Source organism: Pristiophorus japonicus, chromosome 18 (assembly GCF_044704955.1).
Source record: "Pristiophorus japonicus isolate sPriJap1 chromosome 18, sPriJap1.hap1, whole genome shotgun sequence".
NCBI classification, from domain to species: Eukaryota; Metazoa; Chordata; class Chondrichthyes; family Pristiophoridae; genus Pristiophorus; species Pristiophorus japonicus.
Window position 1 is genome coordinate 93771595 of NC_091994.1, and position 23528 is coordinate 93795122.

At 45.9% G+C, this 23528-nt stretch overlaps 1 protein-coding gene across 3 annotated transcripts; it reads right to left on the reverse strand.

Annotated features, from left to right (window-relative positions):
• Window positions 1-10522: 10522 nt before the first annotated feature.
• LOC139228896 (ERBB receptor feedback inhibitor 1-like) lies at window positions 10523-23100 on the reverse strand. Of its 3 annotated transcripts, none has more exons than XM_070860388.1 (4): window positions 22966-23100; window positions 15739-15918; window positions 14503-14588; window positions 10523-13672 (listed from the first exon to the last, which is right to left on the reverse strand). In XM_070860388.1, the coding sequence occupies exons 2-4, from the start codon at window positions 15801-15803 to the stop codon at window positions 12507-12509; spliced, it is 1317 nt and encodes a 438-aa protein (XP_070716489.1). In that variant the 5' UTR covers window positions 15804-15918; window positions 22966-23100; the 3' UTR covers window positions 10523-12506. The 3 variants fall into 3 exon arrangements, with proteins under 3 accessions (XP_070716489.1, XP_070716488.1, XP_070716491.1); XM_070860387.1 differs by having other exon boundaries at window positions 22962-23100; XM_070860390.1 differs by lacking the exons at window positions 14503-14588; window positions 15739-15918.
• Window positions 23101-23528: the final 428 nt, after the last annotated feature.

Sequence of the window (23528 nt, forward strand, 5' to 3'; positions counted from 1 at the left end):
GTGCGCCAGTGCAGCCTTCGGCCACCTGAGGAAAAGATTGTTTGAAGACCAAGCCCTCAAAACTGTCACCAAGCTCATGGTCTACAGGGCCGTAGTAATACCCACCCTCCTGTATGGCTCAGAGACATGGACCATGTACAGTAGGCACCTCAAGTCACTGGAGAAATACTACCAACGATGTCTCCGCAAGATCCTACAAATCCCGAGAGGACAGACGCACCAACATTAGCGTCCTTGTTCAGGCCAACATCCCCAGCATCGAAGCACTGACCATATTTGATCAGCTCCGCTGGGCAGGCCACATAGTTCGCATGCCAGACATGAGACTCCCAAAGCAAGTGCTCTACTCGGAACTCGTCCACGGCAAACGAGCCAAAGGTGGGCAGCGGAAATGTTACAAGGACACCCTCAAAGCCTCCCTGAAAAAGTGCGACATCCCCACTGACACCTGGCCAAAGACCGCCCGAAGTGGAGGAAGTGCATCCGGGAGGGCGCTGAGCTCCTCGAGTCTCGTCGCCGAGAGCATGCAGAAATGAAGCGCTGGCAGCGGAAGGAGCGTGCAGCAAACCAGACTCCCCGCCCACCCTTTCCTTCAACCACTGTCTGTTCCACCTGTGACAGAGACTGTGGTTCTCGTATTTGACTGTACAACCACCTAAGAATTCATGCTAAGAGTGGAAGCAAGTCTTCCTCGATTCTGAGGGACTGCCTGTGATGATGATGATGATCAGAGTCATTTTCTTATTTTATATATGTTCAGAGATGTAAGTTGCTCTACAATAATAAACACTAGATGATGTTACAATGTTATAATGCAGATAATGGACACTAGGTGATGTTATGATGCTGATACTGGACACTAGGTGATTTACAATGTTATGGTGCAGATAATGGACACTCAGTGGTGCTATGTTGGAGGAGTGAGTGAAGCCCTGAGGAAATTTCCAGCATAAGTGAGTGTTACAAGTTTAAGGACTGCTATAGATACACCTTGATTCAGTGGCATCAGTTGCTCCTGTAAGTAATCCCACATCCTTTACATTCTGCAGTTGACTCCCACTGCTCAGTATACACTTGTAACGATGTATCTCCATTGCACATTGTCACACTGAGGGCACCCTCCATCGTGTTATGTGGCACTACCACCGTGCTAAATGGGATAGACTCAGAACGGATCTAGCAGCTCAAAGCTGGACATCCATGAGGCGTTGTGGGCCATCAGCAGCAGCAGAATTGTATTCCACCACCATCTGTAACCTCATGACCCGGCATATCCCTCACTCTACTATTGCCATCAAGCCAGAGGACCAACCCGAATTCAGTGAGGAGTGTAGAAGAGCATGCCTTGAACAGCACCAGGTGTACCTAAAAATGAAATGCCCACCTGGAGAAGCTGCAACACAGGACTACATATATGCTAAAAAGCGGAAGCAGCATGCTATAGACAGGGCTAAGTAATCCCACAATCAATGGATCAGATCAAAGCTCTGCAGTCCTGCCACATCAAGTCGTGAATAGTGGTGGACCATTAAACAACTAACGGGAGGAGGAGGCTCCATGAATATCCCCATCCTGAATGATGGCAGAGCCCAGCACGTGAGTGCAAAAGACAAAGCTAAATCATTTGCAAGCATCTTCAGTCAGAAGTGCTGAGTGAATGATTCATATCGGCTTCCTCCTGAAGTCCCCACCATCACAGAAGCCAGTCCTCAGCCAATTCGATTCACTCCGTGTGCTATCAAGAAAGGGCTGAGCGCACTGGATACAGCAAAGGCTATGGGCCCCGACAACATCCTGGCTGTCGTGCTAAAGACTTGTGCTTCAGAAATAGTCGCTCCTCTAGCAAGCTGTTCCAGTAAAGCTACAACACTGGCATCTGTCCAGGTATGACCTATGCACAAAAGCAGGACAAATACAATCTGGCCAATTATCGCCCCATCAGTCTACTCTCAATCATCAGCAAAGTGATGGAAGGTGTTGTCGACAGTGCTATCAAGCGGCACTTACCAATAACCTGCTCACCGATGCCCAGTTTGGGCTCCGCCAGGACCACTCGGCTCTAGACCTCATTACAGCCTTGATCCAAATATGGACAAAAGAGCTAAATTCCAGAGGTGAGGTGAAAGTGACTGCCCTCGACATCATCAAGACAGACAGCATTTGACCGAGTGAGGCATCAAGGAGCCCTAGTAAAACTGAAATCAATGGGAATCAGGGGTAAAACTCTCCACTGGCTGGAGTCATATCAAACACAAAGGAAGATGGTTGTGGTGGTTGGAGGTCAATCATCACAGCCCCAGGACATCGCTGCTGGAGTTCCTCAGGACAGTGTCCTTGGCCCAACCATCTTCAGCTGCTTCATCAATGACCTTCCCTCCATCATAAGGTTAGAAGTGGGGATGTTCACTGATGTGTTCAGTTCCATTCGCAACTCCTCAGATAATGAAGCAGTCTATGCCCGCATGCATCAAGACCTGGACGACATTCAGGCTTGGGTTGATAAGTGACAAGTAACATTCGCACCACACAAATGCCAAGCAATGACTATCTTCAACACGCGAGAGTCTAATCACCGCCCCTTGACATTCAACAGCATTACCATCGCTGAATCCCCCACCATCAACATCCTGGGGGGGGGGGGGGGGGGGGGGGTCATCTTTGATCAGAAACTTAACTGGACCAGCCACATAAATACTGTGGCAACTAGAGCAGGTCAGAGGCTGGATATTCTGTTTCACCTCTTGACTCCCCAAAGCCTTCCCACCATCTACAAGGCACAAGTCAGGAGTGTGATGGAATACTCTCCACTTGCCTGAATGACTACAGCTCCAACAACACTCAAGAAGCTTAACACCATCCAGGACAAAGCAGCCCACTTGATTGGTACCTCATCCACCACCTTAAACATTCACTCCCTCCACCACCAGCGTACCATGGCTGCCGTCTGTACCATCTACAAGATGCACTGCAGCAACTCGCCAAGGCTTCTTCGGTCGCACCTCCCAAACGCGCAACCTCTACCACCTAGGAGGACCAGGACAGCAGCCTGTGCATGGGAACACCACCACCTCCACGATCCCCTCCAAGTTACACACCATCCTGACTTGGAAGTATATCGCCGTTCCTTGATCGTCGCTCGGTCAAAATCCTAGAACTCCCTCCCTAACAACACTGTGGGAGCACCTTCACCACAAGGACTGAGGCTGTTCAAGAAGGCGGCTCACCACCACCTTCTCAAGGGCAATTAGGGCTGGGCAATAAATGCTGGCCTTGCCAGCGACACCAACATCCTATGAACGAATTTTAAAAAGCATACAAATTGGACACCGTAAACTTGCTCGTGTCCCCACTTATGCCTTTTGAATCCTACAATGGGGCAAACTGATAAATACATTCGAGAGATGAGGTCAATGACAAATCATAGAGCTGGTTTATTTTGCAGCATTCCGAGAAATGAACAAAAGCACCATTCCTAGTTATTTTTACACTTCTGCTGCGCTTCCTGTAACAATACAAAACAAAGAACAATGCATACGGTTTTCTAAAAAGTAGATAGCATTTCACTTTTAGTTTTATTTCCTTCTAGGTTGGGCAAACTGCTGTTTCTTAACTTCTAGCTCAGGCCTAGCCGTGCCTTCTCAGCCTATGTTAGCCCTGACTGACACTCAATGTAAGTTTTTTCCCTCTCCTTTTGATCAATTCTGATTGCAGGAAGCACTAGACAACCCTGAAAACTACCCCTGCTGAGCTTAAATTAATTGAGTCACCTTAGCCAGACGAGGCATGAACGATCACAGAAATGTCCAAACCAACTCTCATTGACTGGAGTACGTTGGTTCAGACACCCATCTGAATTCTAATCTACCTCTCCCAATCCTGGTACCCTGTGAATGCAATCCCTTTAGAGTAAAGATGAACTCAATAATAGCATTTTTAACATATTACGCCCAGGTCCCTATCCTGGAGACACGGTCAGAAATCCTGAGAGTGACATTGAGATGGCATGGCACAGATAAACATTTATAAACAAAGCAAAATGTAAAGCGGGAATATTTATGATATCAATACCTCGCCGACTAGAAGTGACCTGTGTGACACCACTTGCTTAGCAACATGAAAACACCCAGTAACCTGATTGGGTAAGCAACATGATGTGCACACCTACCGGACCAACTTGTTTCTTCAAAGAACACCTGTCAGTCAGGATTCCTGTGCATTGTAAATGAATGAAGAGGGCCAGAACCAGATTAATGACATCCTGAGGGTGCCTTGTTTCAATGTATTTATAGGTTACTGGGGGTTGAGGGGGGCGTTGGGTGACAAGTTTGGCAAGCTTGTGGTGCTGCTTTGATGCTTAGGGCTTACAGCAAGGGTGCAGTACAGAGTGAGGGGGTGTCGCATGGGGGTGAGGCAAAGTGGGAAGGGAGCATGTAATATGCAGCATCCAAGTGCAGGTGACACATAATGCTTCTCAGCACTAGAAGTTTCTGTACATTGTCACTCTTTCAGGGCCCTGTTGCCTAAACTTACTGCTTTTTTTTTTTGATAAACAGCAGGTGTACAAGCAAAATAAACTGGGCAAATCGCCATTTCCGATGGGAGGATTGAGGTTCAGCTGCACTCATTAAATAGATTTTAAATTCAGCTGGAATAGGAATCTCAATAAATTACATTAGGATCATAAAGAACTGCAACAGACCAAACACTAGTGAACAAACAGCTTGCAGTTGTAGAGCACTCTTAACGTAGCAAAGAATTACAAGGTGCTTCACAGGACTAGGGTGGGGATAGGCTCCACATAGGAGGTTAGGAGTAGGAGGTGATCAAAGGCATTGTTAAAAGGATGGCCTTTGATGAGGCTCTTGAGGGTAGAGAGCGAGGAAGCAAGGAGGAATGGGAGCTGATGACCGGATCCCCAATCATGGAGCAGAGGGAAGGATGGCCAGTGTTGGGTGACTAAAGGGTGTGAGCTGAAGCAAAGGGGTGGAGGAGAAGAGCTTGTGTGTGTCTGTATGAGTGTGTGTGTGTGTGTGTGTGTGTGTGTGTGTGTGTGTGTGTGTGTGTGTGTGTGTGTGTGTGGAACATAGGGACAGGAGTAGGCCATTCAGCCCCTGGAGCCTGTTCTGCCCCGAACTAGATCATGGCTGATCTGTATCTTAACTAACTCCATTTATCCGCCTTGCTTCCATATCCCTTCATGCCCTTATCTAACAAAAATCTAATTTTGAAATTTTCAGTTAACTTAGCCACAACAGTTTTTTGGGGAAGAGAGTTCCAAATTTCCACTATCCTTTGTGTGAAGAAGTCCTTCTTGACATCACCCCTGAATGGCCGAGCTCTAATTTTAAGGTTATGCCCCTTGTTCTGGACTACCCCACCAGAGGAAATTGTTTCTCTATCTACCCTATCAAATCCTTTAATCAGCTTAAACACCTCAATTAGATCACCTCTCAATCTTCTATACTCGAGCGAGTACAAGCCTACCTAATCCATGCAACCTGCCCTCATAATTTAACTCTTTTAGCCCCATCATTCTGGATGATTCTGCACTGCACTCGCGCCAAGGACAATAAAAAGAAAGACTTCTAGATCCATCTGTTACGTATCCCATTACCATCTCCTTTTGCCTCGCACCATCATCCTTTTTGTCTTTTAATCTCTGCTGCCTTCCACAGACCTTCCCTCTCCCCTTTCCCCAGTCTCTGCACTTACTTAAAATCTGTTTCATTAGAACTGAAAAAGTTAGAGATGCAAGGTCATCGACTTAAAACATTAACTCTGTTTCTCTCTCCACAGTTGCTGCCTCACCTGTTGAGAATTTCCAGCATTTGTGTTTTCATTTCAGATTTCCAGTATCTGCAGTATTTTGCTTTTGTAAAAAGACTTGACAGTCTTGAATTTATCTACAGCCTTTCACAAGCTCAGGATGTCCTAAAGCGCTTTACAACCAATGGTGTGCTGTTTTATTGAAGTGTAGCAGCTGTTCGGATATAGGAAAGCATACAGGATGTAGGACGATGCCCTCCCTGAGGTGCAGTGCTCAAAACTCAACACAGTACCTCAGATGGTGCCTGACCAGAGCTTTATACAACTGCAGCATAACTTCCACTGCTTTATATTCCAGCCTCCTCAAGATACAGGCTAACATTCCATTAGTCATTTTAGTTATTTTTTGTACCTGTCCACTCGTTTTTAGTGATTGCTCTACATGGGCCATAAATCTCTCTGCTCCTCCACAGTTCCCAGATTCTCAACATTTAGGGCCCAAGTTTCTACATGATTCACGCCTGATTTTTAGGAGCAACTGGTGGAGAACGGACTATTTTAGAAATCACAATTCTCCACATTTTTTTTTCTGCAGTTCTAGTCAGGTAGAACAGTTCTAGTTTAGAACAAAATTTTTTCTTCAAAAAGGGGGCGTGTTCGGCCACTGACGCCTGATTTGAAAGTTTCCACAGTGAAAACGTACTCCAAACTAAAGTAGAATGGCGCCAGTGAAGATTTTTGTAGAACTGAAAAAACCTGTTCTACACATTAAAAAAATCAGGCGCAGGTTACAAATTAGGCGTCCAGAACCAGGTGGGGGGAAAGGGAACTCATTAAATTCGACAATAAATCCTTATTTATACTTCTACAAATATTATACAAATAAATCCAACCTGAATAAACAATTATAAGCCAAGAAAAGATTAAATAAACCATCTTCCTACCTGTGTGAAAGTGCTTCAGCCAGGGAGAATTCTGCAGCTGTTCGTGCCGCTGAGCGAGAGAAGGAGGGAGAGAGAGAGAGAGAGAGAGAGGGAGGGAGAGAGGGGAGAGAGAGAAGGGGAGAGGGAGGGAAGAGGGGGGGGGGTCAGGGAAGAGGAGGGGGGGAAAAGAGGAGGGGGGGGTCGGGGAACAGGAGCGGGTGTCGGGTCAGGGGGGGGGGAGCGGGTGTCGGGTCGGGGGGGGGAGCGGGTCTCGGGTCGGGGCGGGGGGGGGAGGCGGGAGAGCGGGTCTCGGGTCTCGGGTGTCGGGGGTGGGGGGAGCGGGTCTCGGGTGTCGGGGGGGGGGAGCGGGGGTCGGGTCTGGTCGGCGGGGGGGGGGGGGGGAAGCGAGTGTCGGGTCTGGTCGGGCGGGGAGCAGGAGCTGGCCGTGGGAGGAGCCACATTCACGCAGCCCCAGTGAGGCCATTGGGCCAGGGCTAGGGGCTGCGTGCTTCGGGCCCCTCCCACACAGTTCGGCACCTGGAGCTACTGCACTTGCGTGCCCACTGTAGCGCGCATGTGCAGAGGTCCCGGCACTGTTTTCAGCGCAGGGACCTGGCTCCGCCCTCCCACAGCTCGTGCCGGCTGTGCCGAGTGCCACAGGACCTGTAAGTCGGTGGAGAATACCGAGGATTTTTTTAGGCGCCGTTTTAGGCGCGAAAAACGGACGCCCAGCTCGGAGGGGCGCCCGTTTTTTTTCTTGTGGAAACTTGGGCCCTTAGAAACTACACTGATTTATCTTTCTTCGGTACAAAGTAGATGACTTCACTCTTTCCCACACTGAACTCCATCTGGCACAGTTTTGCCCACTTACTTAATCTATCAATGACCCTTTACAACTTTCTGCTCCCATCTGCACTACTTATTGTGCCACCTGACTTAGTGCCGTCAGCAAACTTGTATATATGGCTCTCAATTCCTTCATCTAAGTCATTGATAAATATAGTGAAAAGCTGAGGCCTTAGTACAGATCTCAAGGGAACACCAAAATCACATCCTGCCAATTTGAGTACATACCCATTATCCCTACTCTCGGTCTCCTCCCTTCTAACCAATTCCCTACCCATGTCAATAGGTTGCCTCCATTTCCATAAGTTTTAATTTTTGCTAACAGTATCTTGTGTGGCACCTTATCAAATGACTTCTGGAAGTCCATATAAATGACTTCCAGAGACACTTTCTTATCTACCACATTAGTGACCTCCTCAAAAAATTCAACTAGGTTAGTTAGACAAATATGAACAGATCAGAGAAAGCCAGAATTTGTAAAGAATAAGTCATGTCTAAGTGCTCAGTCACTCTGTCCCTAATGATAGATTTTAGTAACTTCCCCACAAAAGACTAATAGGTCTATACTTTCCTAGTTTCTCTTTCCCACCTTCTTAAATGACGGAGTGACATTTGCAATTTTCCAATCCAAGGAGACAATTACTGAATCAGATCCTGGAGATTGTCAATCTTCAGGCTCATTATTTTCTCCACTATTGTGTTTTAACATATTACATTTAATAAGGTGCTCCCCTTGATTTATTTTTTTTATTTTTCCTTGTATGTCTGGTACTTGATCCTCTTCCACTACTGTGAAGATTGATGCAAAGTAGTTATTTAACAAGTCTCCTATTTCCTTATTTTAAATTAAAATATCACCTGCATCTCTTTAAGGGGCCCACAGTACCCTAGCCATCCTCTTTCTCTTAATATCCTTGTAAAGACTTTTTGTGTATGAGTTTTTATGTCTTAAGTATCTATCTTGTGAGTGTCTGTAAGTGCGCATATGTGTGTGTCCAGATCCTGCTATACTTGATCCCTGTTACAGAGCTAGATATTAAAACCCAGCTCTCTGTTGAGTATATTATATCTCAGCACCTTACAATGACTGTTGGTTTTAGATATGGCAGCAGTCGCGTGCTGCTCTGCTTTCATGTTAAGTACATGACACTTCGTGTAGTTTTTGCATCTGACCCTGTCCCAGTACAGTGGAACTTTATTACTTTTTGGGACTTGGTTGCTGAACAATTGCAGGCTGTTAATGATCAGTGCCGTCAATGATGGGCTGTATCAAGAGATTTGTTCATGTGCATCAACTTCTGCTAATGAAACATTGCACCAACGGCACTGCACTCTTCTAAAGCTTGGCTAATATTAAAGCAGGACTCTGTGTCCTCGCTCAGTTCCCTCACAGCTCACCAGGTGAAAAGTAGGCGGGCGACCCATGGCAGGAAGGGCCTAGATTGGTTCACCCGCCTGTGCTGGCAGCAGTGGAACTTACAGTTGGCCTCAGTGCTCCAAGGCTGTGTGGGGCAAGGGTGGGTAATCAGGCAGAGCTCATTCCAATCATTATTCAGCAACACCAGCCAAAGGGAAAGGGCAGCGAATTGGAATTCAAGCAGACAGCTCCACTTGAAGAGCAAATGATCTGCTGTAATTTCTGATGATTCTTTGACTGTGTTTGTGTGGCTATTGTGTGAGGATTGGGCGTGATGTCCATCATGGTTGAACCTGTTGTCCAACATGTTGAGGGGTGGCTACTTAGATGAGGTCTCAGAAGGGAGTCTGATGCAACAGAGTTATGCTGCTATATTCTCAACCTCTTGAGCTCCTGGTGTGAGCTCCAAGGTCTGTGCCATTGGAAGGGGGGGTGGAGGAGAAGGATGGGAGTTGGACTTAGACACAAGAGAAAGTCAGAGGGCATCTTGGATCTGGTTCCCCGCTTGACAGCCAGCTGAGTATTGCTACCTGTACTCTGAGGTAGAGAATGGACATGAGGGACAGACTGAGCAAAGCCAAATAGAGGAAATATTCTCTGTACACAAGCAATGGATCTTCGGAGTATTGATCATGGTATGTCAGATGAGGCTGTTTTGGGGGGGCCGAAGTATAATGCACAATGTATTATTCTGCTGCTAGGTGAAGCTGTGTACCTCTTAACAATTAAGTTTTAAAGTAAACACAGCCACAGTCAATTAGAGATCAATTGCTTGGTGAATGAACAGCGTAGATTGGAAACAAGGTGGAGTTGATGGAAATGGGGAGGAGGTGGGGTTGAGGGCTATAGTGACATTGAGTTTAGCTATGAAAAAGGGAAAGGTTTATAGGCCCATGGTCATTTAATTACTAACGATTTCTTATATTTTGAAGGCGTCTTCAATTTCACAGGTATAGTAAATGTCTCTGGATTTTGTTACATACTCTCCTCAGGACTGCACTCAGCCGGACCTTGTCAAATTACATTCCTTCACCAAGAGAGAAACTCATCTCCCTCCCAGTCTACACTGGGTAAAAGGGAACAATTCATTCTTGTCTAGTACTGTATGGCTCATGTCTGTGCTTAATGTCTCAGTTCCTGTACAACTGTAGACACCAAGTAAATGGGAACAATTCACTCTGTTGAACACTGTGCAGCTTGTCCATGTTAAAGGGCCCACCCTGATACATAACATCTGCAACACATTAGAGTACTTGCTCTCACCGCCAATTAGACTACAAGAGAACAGAAATTCTATAACACATCCCAGGGGAGATACTTATCCTGCATCACTGCGGGTCACGTCTTGAGATTGAACAGTGCGTAGGTGAATTGTAGTGAATTGTTTATCGTGCATCGGATTTACGTTAGTAAGATTGTCGCAGTAGCAGTGAGAGATTACTGCCAAATTTTGCTGGGAGAGTCAAATCCTTTATAGGCGGGTAATCAAAAGCACTGATTAAACACAACACAAAAAATTTAAAATAAGACATTGGGGAAGGTTTTTTTAAAAAATAAATGTAATTAATGATATCCCAATAATACTGCACAGATCACAGAAACAAACATCGTTCTGCGGCTTTTCAACAAATATTATAGAAACAAGATACAATACAGCCAGTGAGAATACAAGAGCGTAAAATAGAAGCCTTCATTTATGTTACATGCAGTTAATTAAGTCACTAACACAAAACTATTCTCACACATAAGCAACTGCACTGATTCTTCATGTAGGTCCCTAGTCGTCTATCATGTAAACTAGTCTGCGAGTTAGCGCAGAGTCTCTCTCCGTGCTGCCCTTCACTCACCCAATTTTATTCTATTTTAGTAGCCAACTGTTACACCCAAGGGTCTCCTAGTTAACTCCTCAATAATTGTACATGTCTGTACAAGGGGGTCTGTTTGATTTCTGAGACAGCCTGTGGCTGGAGCTGCCTTGCATCCCACTGCCAGTTGATGGGGAGCTTTATGTCAGGATGGGAATGCTTGACACTATCTCAGTCACCATTTTTCTGAATGCTTTCTCTCATCTCTCCTCCCTCCCACCCCCACTCCAGCTGCTGGAACGATGCCGAGTGCCGACTCGAGAGAGAGTCCAAGGCTCGGATCATCTACAGGCTCAAGGACAGCGCGTGAGCCAAAGACACAAACTTGGAGTAAAGCTCATCACTCCCCAAACTGCACTCAGTCGTGACGGCAGGAATTCCTGAGCAGTAGTTGCTGGCTACTAAGGATATCAGTGCCTCTGGGTAGGGAGCCAGTGATCCTGCGCCTGATCACTATTTAGGAACAGGTATGCAAGGGCAGGACTGGACTGAACTATGAAGCCCTTCAGGGTCAAATGTCCACCATCACATGAAGAATGGCCACTTCTTGGGCAAGGTATCTGAGGGCAGCCAGAGGAACACACATCCCAACAGTCTCCTTCCCCAAAGGGCCTCCACTGCAGTAACTCCTGTTAAACAGCTGCTGACTGTTGCCTGTTGTGGGTTATTAAAAGCTCCAGGTCAAATTGTGTACATTAAACGTGTAGAATAGGTAAGCTACCAGTGCTGACGAGCAGCGAAAGACAAATTGTGAGCGGACACCCACTGTGACAAGCCCATTCTCCCGTTCCACATTTATGGCTGTATCACTTCAGTTCCGCTCAAAACAGGAAAGGAGCACGTCCTTGGGGGGTGGGGGCAGGGGCAGGGGGCAGGGGAAAGAAACGACAGCGAGAAGATTGTTAACCTTTGAAAAAAATGGATCACTGACTCTATTCCCTCTGACCCTTGGGCTGCTCCACCTCCCTGATACAAATGCTGTGAATTGTTGGGGAGGGGGAAAAGAGGCAGAGACATGAACTTGTGGCAGTTCTGTGCTTAAACTTTCAATCAAATCCCTTCACTTTAGCATAATACTTTTCACTTAAAATAGTTGTTAAGTGAGAGGTGACCTTCATTGAGCATCCCTGAGCTGGATTGATACTAAGCACAATCGCTTGTACACTGCCCAGTAACAATTGCTGCAGTTTCCCCCTTCAGGGTCTCTGAGCAGTTAGATAATAAATCACAAAAGTTTTGGTCATAGAAACTAGTCTTGACTTTGTTGTGCTGGTTTCACACGAGATTCACTGCCTGGGATGGGCCTCTGTGTCCAAAATGGATGTTGTGCCTTCCCGAGATATCACAGGGCATTGTGTCGTGGCTGGTTCACTGTCCATTGCAAAGTTCCAAAAAGTACATAAAGTGCAATAAAAACAACCAATCATGAGATGTCCTGATGAAAAGATCACAAAACTACTATACAGGAAACCTGACTGGGCATTCTGGACACAATGACTTGTTTAAGGGCCTCTGGTTTACAGTGACTGATTGTTAAGTTCCACTTTTTTAATGTGGGATGGTCACTGGCGTTTTGGGATCGCATTCTGCAATTCAGTTTACCATGGAAACTGCAAACCAGCAGCCTGGATTATCCTGAGACTGTCCCTTGTTGCTGCCTTTTATTTTTGCTGCCCCTGAAGGACTAATCTAAGGAGACTCTACATAGGCAATGGGTTTCCGTTTTACCGTCTCCGGCTTGGTCAATGCAAATGTCTTGACGCTCTCTGCTGTGCAATCGTTCGACATCCATGTGCTTTGGGCCTCCACAAAATATTTCTGAAACTTGTCCAGGTAGGAAGGCTTCTCGGGGAGCAGGTAGTAGTGAGTGGAGCTCACCTTCTTCCCATCTTCGATGATCGGTAAAATGCATGGCACCCGTGTGGCTGCCCCATCGCTGCTCTGCCGCTGCAGGACTTTGTTGCTGACGTATTTGGGATCGGGTGCAAAGCTTCGTGTGGGTGGCATCACCCCATTAAGGTAAGCTGGAAGGCTTTTGGGACTTGGGGTGCGTGAGTTACTTCTGGACACTGGTTCCCGTGGAGGAACCTTCGGCGGCCTGTCCTCGTCACAGTACATGCCAGACATCACCTCTGCGGACCATCTCCGGTAGTCGTGTTTCACCAGCCGTGGGGGTATGGGGACTCGAGGAGGGACCTCAGGCTTCACCTCGCTCGAGTTTGATGATGAGCGCGATAAGCAGCTTGCATTCTTCAACACGATGGGCTTGTTGTACGATCCAGCCGGGCCTGAATGCGAACGCCGTAATTTGCGGTGAGGCTGAGCGGGTTGCTCCGCGACCTCTTTGTTTTCCAGGTGAGTGTCTTTTACCACATGGCAACTCTCTGGTAGCCTAGTCCGACTGGCACCCTCAGAGTAGGCATAGTTGGTCTGCCCACACCCGCGGAAGCTCCTTCTGCTGGGAGCACCGTACCTGAAGCTCAGCGGCCTGGAGTCCTGCAAGAGGGAATCAGTTTCAGAGCTTGTAATGGACTCAACCTCACTGTCCACATCATCGAAAGACACATCACCAGTAACAGGCAGCGGAGGGAGCGGTTTAGAACTTCGGTCACCGGCACACCCAGAATTAGTTGGTGGAGTTGTCCCTTTCACCAATGTTTGAGCTGGTGACAGCACAGTGCCGTTCACGGAAAGTCTCTTAAATGGAGAGAGCAGCTGATCTTTCTCTAGCTGTACAAATGGCTCCTCATTGTTGGGCATTTTCAGAGAAGATGGTCGCAGCTTGTGGAAGGATGATCGGAGACAACTCCCGAAACAGCAGTGTCTGTTCAGCCCAAGTGGCTCCATTTCCTGTCCTGTTGGGGTGAGGGAAATTGTTTTTTTAAAAACTGTTTGTTACACTAATTTTCTCACTCCCCTTCCAAAGGCTCAGGCTCTCGCTGGAGTCTGGGCTGCACAGCCATTTGCCATTACTCAGTACCTCACCCAAATGACCATTCCCCATGTGTGAGCCTGGCCAAGAGTGCCAGCATGGTAGTCAAGTGAGATTCAAGGAAGCACTGGACAGCGATCATGAGCAGGAGCCCCTGCCTGGAGCACAATGAAACAGTAAAGCCCAATAGAGATTAGCTAGCCCAGCACAGATCAGAGACAGCCCGAGACTTTCCCAGTCTGTACAGGTTAATATCACAGCAGCAGGCAGAGGAAGCAAGTCTTCCTCGATTTCGAGGGACTGTCTACACTGATGAAGCAGGGCATTTACTCACTGAGGCATCGGGGAACAAAAAGAAGTTATTTAAAAACACTTTTTTTAAATTTAAATTCATTCGTGATGTGGACATCACAGGCAAGGCCGGTATTTATGCCTATCACTAGTTGTCCTGAGAGGTTGTTGGTGGGTCTTCTTGAACCATCGGTAGCAGGTCTTTTATACAATTAAGTGGTTTGCTTGGCCACTTCAAAAAGGCAGTTAAGAGTCAACCACGTTGTGTGGTACTGGAGTCACATATAGACTAGACCAGGTAAGAATGACCTAAAAGAACATTAGTGAATTAGTTGGGTTTTTACGACATTCTGACGACTTCATGGTGACTTTTACTGATACCAGCTTCTTTTTAAAAAAAAATAAACTGAATTCAAATTCTCAAACTTTAATGAGTGTGCCCCATCGGGTTTGGCTACGTACGATTGGTGGAAGTTACGATGTAGGGCTGTTGATGGGAAGTAGCATTCAAAGTGCAGGTCATGGCTGTGGAGTCTGCAAAGTAGATGCTGAAATCACAGAAAAACACAATGTGTCATTATGTCTGAGTGAACAATTACTAGAACACTTCAGATAACAAAGGCCCTTTAGTCCCTTTGATCCCATCTTTCCAGGATACCAATCCCAACCCCCCCCACCCCCACCTTCCCATCACGAAATCCAACTGTTTCTCAAACGATCCCAGTGTACTGGCTCCATCTGGTGGCCTCAATACAGCTGTCAATCAATACTTCCTGATCTTGTGCCCAGGAGTACCCGATGGTATTGTTCAGATTTACTTCTCTATCCCATTAAATACCCCTTGGAGTGTTCTCTTTTTAAGGTTCGAGTTCAAGTTTATCTTCACAGCTAATCCCCTTTGATCCCAGGGATCAGCCCCGTACCTATAACTGGAACTAAATTCAGTACTGTAGATGGGTCCTGACCATGGTCCTTTACAGTGCCAGCATGGCCATTGCAGTGATACCTGCCCTCCTGTATGGCTCAGAGACGTGGACCATATATAGTAGACACCTCAAATCGCATGGAGAAATACTACCAACGATGCCTCCGCAAAATCCTGCAAATATAGACTCAACTGATATGACAATATTACCTGGCACCCTGTTCGTCATGTCAAAACAAAGTGACAAATGAATCAACAGCACAGCTCAGTTTCCCTCTTTCTAAGTTCCAGCTATGGAGTGTATGTGCTTCCTATTCATTCTCTTGGGAATCAATACCTGCACTCGTTTCACTGAACTTCATTTGTCTCTGATCAACCCAGATGCAAACCTAGTTGAGCTTTTCTTTTGTACAAGACCATGAACTCTACGGAGTCCCTTTGGTGTTATCCTTGATCTATTCGGAGTCCCTTTGGTGTTAGCCACTTTGCATTGAAACTGCAATCGCAGCAAAGAGCCCGAGGGCAGCCCCCTAAACACCTCACCAGAGACAGAAACAGAGTCTCAGCACAGACCCAACACCACCACATCGGTGTCTTATCCTTGATATCCACTGACCTCAAGTTTGCCAAGACATCTGTATTACTTTTACAAAAAGTCTTTGAGGTTATGCTACACTGCCGGACATGGCCTTCCCCATCATTTGAGATCTCTATGCCTTAGTCTGAAGCTGCCCCTTCCCAATTCCAAAATGGTGCTGTGTTGAGGTACTCACTTGTCCAAGGTGCTCGATTGATTCCAGCAGCTTTTGGTATTGATGACACCGTGACTGCCGCACATGAAGCAGTCACTCAGCAGATTGTGGATCTCCTGTGTTACCAGTTCAGCAATTTTGGGAATGTGCCAATCCTTTAAAGTCTTTGTGTTCTCCTCAAGTTAACAGGGCATTGCATTCCTTGACAAAAGAAAGAGGGGGAATTCTTGAATTATTCATTGATTTATTCTCCCTCAATAATGTCAACGCTAACAGATTGGATCAGTTGGTGAAGCTTCTCTTTAGCTTGGATACCACAGCTGGTTTCTGATGAAAAGATATACACCTAAAATATTAACCTGTCCTTTTCTCTTACAGATAGATAGTGACTGACTTGCCGTGCATTTCTAGAATTTTCTGTTCTATTTGACGGACTATAAACTCAACATTTACACTCGGACAAGATTAGATTGAATAGGTGGGTCTCTTGGGGACAGAATTCAACAACCACACTTAGTTGTGTTGTTGGGAGTGGGGGGGGGCGCAAAGCTTTCTTCCAATTATCTCACTTGGTGTGCTGTTTGATGAGTGCCTTTGATGGGAAAGATGCTTTACAAGGTGCGCTATGATGCTCTTCTGACCAAGAATGATGTTGGACATTGAAGAGCGGAGAAAATTCAGGAGGTTAAAATATGTTAGAATATCATTGCTTATTACAAAAATTGGATAACGTAGATAAAACGAGTTAAAATCAGAAGACAGAAGCAGTAAAATATTTGAAAGGCCAGAACTCGTACTGGAGTGAAGCTTCATGCTGACATCTAGCATTCACCCCTTCAATGTACCATCTATTATCTAAACATTTTCACTATCAAAGGGGACAAGCTCCACAGGTTTGATGTTCTGGAATGGATTGAGTTAGAGTAGGAGACAGCACAATGAGGCTTGATTTCAACACAGGGACGAGGAAGAGAGTCTATAGGATGGTGGATTTGAACTTCAGGAGAAACAAGAGAGGAAAGTGGAAAGGAACGCTGACCACATTATATTGATATAATAGAGAGAGATTGAGATATATTTGAGGCAAGAGGCATCAGTGGTTCCTTCCTGGTTATGTTCATGATGTGAAATGGTACATTCATGATGTGGACTGTTCTTTAACCAAATCTTTCAGCCCTGATATTAATGGTTGAAGCAGTCAGACTGCCACTTATTTTACATAGCTAATTTTATAGGTTTCTGTATTTGCCTGATAACTGATCATTTGTACTGCTTGAGAGGCGTTAAAGCAAGTCTCTCCAGGAAACTCACTGACAAAAGTGCAAGGCTCCCTATTGCAAGGTAGTGACACAAGTTTAAATATTCTCAATTTAAAAAAAGACAGTGAGTGACCTTTTGGTATAGAGGACAGTGATGCCGAAGGGAGTGGTGCATTACTGTGACACTACTCATCAGCAGCCTGTCCCATTGGAGAAGTGACCTCATTTCCTTTCTGTTAGCTACATTTGCATAACAGTTAAAAATAAAGACATTGTTCCTCCTTTTGTTTTCATTCACACAAGGAGGTGTGTGTGGGGGGTGGGGGAAAGAGTGTCATGGAATAAGGATGGACACTAGAGGACAGTATAATTGGTATCAAGAGACAATTAAGAGCATTAGTGAGGAGAGAGATATGCGGAAAAAAAGGTGGGGTTGAGGGATAAGGTGAGAAGATGTGATTGAGGGATACAGTGAGAAGGTAGGGTGGAGGGATCAAAAATGCTTTTGCTCAAGGGTTTAATCTAACAGAACTTTTTTACCTTCTAAATCAGCTATTTGCAATCGGCACAGAGACCGAGAATCTAAACCTCCTGGTCACAGTAAATGCCAGGAGTCCTGGAGATTTCCTCTGCATGGGGTCAAGTGGCAGAACTGTCAGGAAATAGATGGAAAAATGGCTGATCAGCCTGTGAAGGTCACTCCACCCCACAGAGCCAGTACAACCTGCAGCATCCGCGAGTCGCTCCAACTCCTGGAGGCAAGTCTCCCAGCTATCATAAGATCTGTGTCTTGATTAACCATCAGCAATCATATTTTGCAGGCATTAAATTAAAGCTACCGTGTTTATATTATTTACCCAGGGCTTTATCTCTCCATCTCGACCCAAATTAGAGCAGATGGGGCGGGAAGAGAGGAAAGGCTGTGATTGGCACGCAAGGGTTGAACTGTGTCCACATTTTATCCGTTGAAGAAACAGCAACAGAAGCAGTGCAGGTAAGAACTGGAAGTCCTTCCTGTAGTGTGACTCACCCGGTATACCGCAGAGGACAGTTATACAATTTATAGCATTCTCCTGCATTCCATCCGCTAAAATCAATGGACAGACATTTGCAGAGTGTGATCCCAATTTACCGCCACCTGAGCCCCTGTTCTCTCGTCACCCTAACCTGGTGGGCAAGGCTCGCTATCAGAAGCAGGATTTAATATAATTAGCCTTTTTATTTCTCAGTACCTGCTACCAACAAAGATGGTATCACCACAGCACCAGACAGCCAATGCCAATACCGTCAGTTACTGCAACCCCAATTTCATTCGCCATTCACCCATCCCCTGGTGTCTCCACCATGCCCAGCGCAACCCCTATACAAAAGGCCAACAGCTTTTTTTGGCCACTTCTGAAGGTGCTGACTCTCACTGGGATTCAGGTCCCCTCCTCTCCTGAAGGGGTGGACTCTCACAAGGGGAAAGGAGGGCAGGAATTCTGCCGACCCCACCATGAGCTGAACCGGAAATTTTCTACAGGGACGGGAGTGTGTGGACCACCCATAAGGAGGCCCCCAGGAAGATGAAGGTGAGCACAAATAAGATGGGAAGCATAGAACCACGATTTTTGGGCTACTGCCCCCTTCCTGCCCAGCAGAACAACAATATTGATCAAAGTGTCAGCAGGGCATTCAACCATGTGGGGCATCACAGCCAGACTGGGTCCTATCCTCAACTGGCACCACTCTGGCTCACTTTTTGCCTCTCTCTAGCCCAGGGTGCACCGAATGCGCTCCCATTCCTCAAGCTGAGATCGAGGCTAACTCAGCTCGGACTGAAGATAGAACCCAAAACCTACTGGTCTAAGTGACGTGCGTTTACACATTGAGCCATTGTGAGAGTGGTATATCATAGAATGCCAGAACATTCCAGGCCCCGGGGTGAGGGCAGGGATGAAATTTTCTAATGCACAAATATACATCAATGTAATTTAGTTGAACAGAAGAGAACACAGGTTTAGGATCACTCAGTAATGGACAGGATCTCCCTCACATCAGGGAATATTTGCGCATGCTTCACTTGGCTCTGTCAGTCACGACCTGAATTTAATGATGGCACACTGGTCTTTCTGCACAATATCAGGGCACAGTCTAATCGATTCACAGTTTTACACTATAAGGTTGGGGAAATGTAAAATTTTTAAAACAAGGGAGAATCAGCTGCGGTTACAGACAGCATGCAAATGTATGTTTTAAACAAAAAATAATTCTCGGGATGTGGGTGTCACCGGCAAGGCCGGCATTTATTGCCCATCCCTAGTTGCTCCGAGAAGATGTAATTAGAGATCTTTGAGAAGGCAAAGGCGCCATATTAGTGGGCACACCGCCCTAGGGAGTGTAAATAAGATGACATCCCTCTTTCTGGGTATCTGTAACCCAAATAAGGACATGATTCTACAAGCTGTCTTTGTACCAACTGCCTGTTATCTCAGAATTACACTTTAAATACCCAATGCTCTCAGCTGGTGGAAGGGGATGGAGGTGGGAGGGATGGTGTTTGGGGAATGGACAGCATCAGCTAGAAAAGGTAAAATACGTCACAGTTCCTGCTCCTGATTATCCAGTCACTCCTGCTAGTTGTCACACAAGGGCACAATCATGTTCCGCTGCGATGTCCGTCATGATCAAATAGCCTGCCGGCACTTAAGTGTCTCGGCCCACACATGAAGTATAGCTACTTGGGTGAGGAGAGCAGGCAAGAGTCTGCCCTTGCAGGTGATAAAATGGGCAAGGGAAAAAAAAAATCCTACAGGGCAGAATACAAACCACAAGAGGAATCCTGAACTGAAAGATCCAAATGCACGTCTTCACACTGGCCAAGCAGCATATCCCCTCCTCATACACCCCATAAATCACCAAGATTGACAGACGCTTGACGATATTTCTGTGGCCCAGACAGCCCCGTCCTATCTAAGTCAGCAAGGTCATAAGAACACAAGAAGCAGGAGCAGGCCATTTGGCCCCTCAAGCCTGCTCCGCCATTCAATAAGATCATGCGTTCAGCTCCACTTCACTGACTGCTCCCCATAATCCTTCACTCCCTTATCTTTCAAAAATCTGTATCTCCGCCTTAAATATATTCAATGACCCAGCCTCCTCAGTTCTCTGAGGCAGAGAATTCCACAGATTTACAACCCTCAGAAGAAATTCCTCCTCATCTCAGTTTTAAATCGACGACTCCTTATTCTAAAACTATGCTCCCTAGTTCTAGATTCCCCCAAGAGTGAAAACATCCTCTCTGCATCTACCTTGTCGAGCCCCCTCATTATCTTTGCACAACCTAATTAACTGGAAGCAGAGCTCCCGTAACTCATTTTGCAAATAGGGTCACAGGCAAAACACCCAATGCTTAATTCTGGAGCTGAGATACTGGCAGCAAGGGGACCTCAACTTCATTAATTATAGCTTCAAAAAAAATTGAAATGTTAAACCCAACCCCCTCACTTTAAGTACCTTGGAGACAACATTTATAAAAAGGCACAGAAAGTGGTTCCACTCAGTCACGCTCAGCGTTTGAACCAGGGGTTTGTCTCCAAGAATTCAGGCTCAAGAGATGAGCCATCGAAGATGAGAAAAAAGTGATTGGTCACGCCTGGGAGAGGCGGGAGGCTTGCAATTTCCTTTGCTAGTGTTGAGCACGTCTTTCTAATCTAAATGTTGGCTGAGCAGTGCTTTCAATGACTGGTCTTGATGAAGCAATGGCAGAGTGTGAGTAATAACACCAATAATGTCTTAAATTTCAGGTGTGGGTGTTGCAGTTTATTGATACTAGCAGGAAAAACAAAACCCAGATCACACAAGCTCAGAGCCACTTAATGTATCCATAGCGAGACTTCCTCTTTGAAAGGAGGGTCTGACAATCAACTGTACCCTGAAAGGACAGCGGAAGCAGATTCAATAATAACTTTCAAAAAGGAACTTGGATATATACTTGCAAAGCAAAACATTTCAGGGCTATAGGGAAAGATCAAGGGAGTGGGACTAATTGAATCCCTCAAAGACCCTCATTGGCATGATGGACTGAATGGCATCCTTCTGTGCTGTAAAATTCTATGATTCTATGACGACCTCTGCTGCCAATTTTAGCACAGCTTTTTTTCTAAGTACTGTAGTACACTATTATCGATTATAGTGTTACGTTTCCTTTTCAGAACAGCTTTCAGATTTAAAAAAAGTTGAATTCAATTTCTCAAACTGCCGTGGGTGGAAGGGATTTTAACTCACGTTCTCTGGATTATTAGTCCAGTAACATAATCACTACACTACCATAATGCCCCTGGGTTAGGAGGGGTGGTTGAAATCAGCCAGTGTTCCTACTCTTGATCACTATCAGGTCACCCCTTTCAGAGGTGCTCGTAGATCAGGTGAGGACAGGATCAGACTCGGTTATGATGTTCTCCTCGCCCCACCAGCCGGACACTCGTTGATGTTCACGGTCTACATTCCCACGTGAAGAACAGCTACTCAGTTGGGATACCGGGGAGAGAGGCAGTGAGCAACAGTGGAACTGTATCCAGCAGCATCTGAGGAGGAGGGAGGACATTGGGACAGAAGTTGCAGGACGGCAAGGCCCTGTGCCAGTGCCAGAACACATGCTTGGAGCTACAACCTAAATATTCTCATCCAGTCAGTGCTGGAGCCTTTACTCAGGGCAGCCTGAGAACACCATATATGGTTTGTCACCAGTTTTTAAATCTACCAGAGCCATGTGCTCACAGCTAGTCCCTGCTTCACAGGTTGAGAAATTGGTTATTATCTTAAAATGGAACTTACTGGGGTATTTTGGAACAGGTCCAGTAACAGCACAGTCCAGACTACTTAAAACTATCGTTTGGCTCCTGTAAACAGACCGTTAAAAAAACGGAGCAACTGCAAGAAACAGGCAGAGGCGAGTAAGCCACTTGAAATCGTTAGTCACTGGACAGTTTCAGAACAGAGTCTGGGACACCTTCACCATTGACTAGAGAAAAGCAAAACTGGTTTACGTCTCAGGAGAAACCAGAAGGGGGATGCAGCTCTAATTTACTCCAGAGCTCCAATCGTGAACTCAGTAATCCTTTAATAGCGAAGCCTGCAGCAATCAGCTACTACTGACAGACATCCCATAGATTGGAGGAGCACTCTCTCCAATACATTTGATAGAAGCTGGTTTAATATTTCCCAAAAGGAACCATTATTTAAAAAGACCAGCAGACGCTCGGGCTGTGCTGAATGTCTCGCTATGGAACTGGGTTAAAAACATGATCTGTGGAGGGATCCGATTTGAGGAGGTGACATGCAGGATGGGCTGGGCAGCCCCCTGGGTTCAACCTGCAGCTAGTGCCTGCCCAGCTCCTGGTAACAGGATAATTTAACACTAGCAAAATCCAGCCACTTTACACATTGTGGCTCAGGAACTGATCTCAGATTCCACTCGGCTGCAAACAACGTTAAGATCGGTGATAAATGAAGCAGAGGCAATTAAAAAAAATAGAACTATAATATATAAAACCCGGAATTAATACTACACTGGCTTTAATTTAGTATTAAAAAAACACTTGTAACACTATTGCAAACAAAGTAGTTTGGAAACTAGTTTCTTTTGGAAAGAGTTTTGCAAAAGTTTTGAAATGGTGTAAAACTCTTGCTGCAGTTCAGGTTATACATTAAACCGATCGGAGTGGCTCCCAGCTAATAATTTATAGGGTTTTTTTGTTCATCTAGTACCGCAATAAACACGATATCGAATTTCTTGGAGAATATTGTTATAACAAAAGGAACAAGCAGCGAAATTGAGCAGAAGCAGGAAGGGTTTAGAAAGAGAGAGGTGAATAAACGACGAGAAAGAACAAAAAAAGGAAAACATGAATGGCTTTTTTTAAACTGGAAATGATACTAGAAGCGCTAGTGGGGCGAGAGGAGAGAGTGCAGAGAACGGCGAGGGCTGAACGGGCTGAAACTCACCTACCTCCTGGTCAGTTTCGCGGGATAGGAAATCCGGCGCAATTTGTCTAACTGCTCCAGCTCAGTGCAGCGGTGAATACAGCAGCATTTCTCCAGACTGCATTCTATCTGTCCTCCTTGCTCTGGCTTCTCACTCTAATTAAATGTTTCTCTGTTGCAATGTGCCCCGCAGTTTGCTTAATAAGGCGGGCTCTGAATCCTGATGTCACCGTACAGTGGGATTAGGAAGTCTCCCCGCCCACAGCCTGCAGTCAGCACACTTACTTACCTCTGCCTTAAAGGGGAACATCCACAAACAGCCGGAGATCAGCACCTCACATTTAAATCGGCAACAGCTCGTCCTTCATCTTTTAAATATAAACGTTTTTAAAGTTCTACCTCTGAGAGCATCGGAGGGAGGAGATGAGTGAATGCCGTTTTTTTGGGATTTAATTTGGTGGGGCCCACCAACATCCATCGCAGCAATTTAAACCTTGCAGAACCCAACATTCAAAAACAAAGTTAAACTGGACTCTGTCTAGAGTTGCCAGGTCTTGTGTCTGTTCTCAGATTGCTACATAACTCACT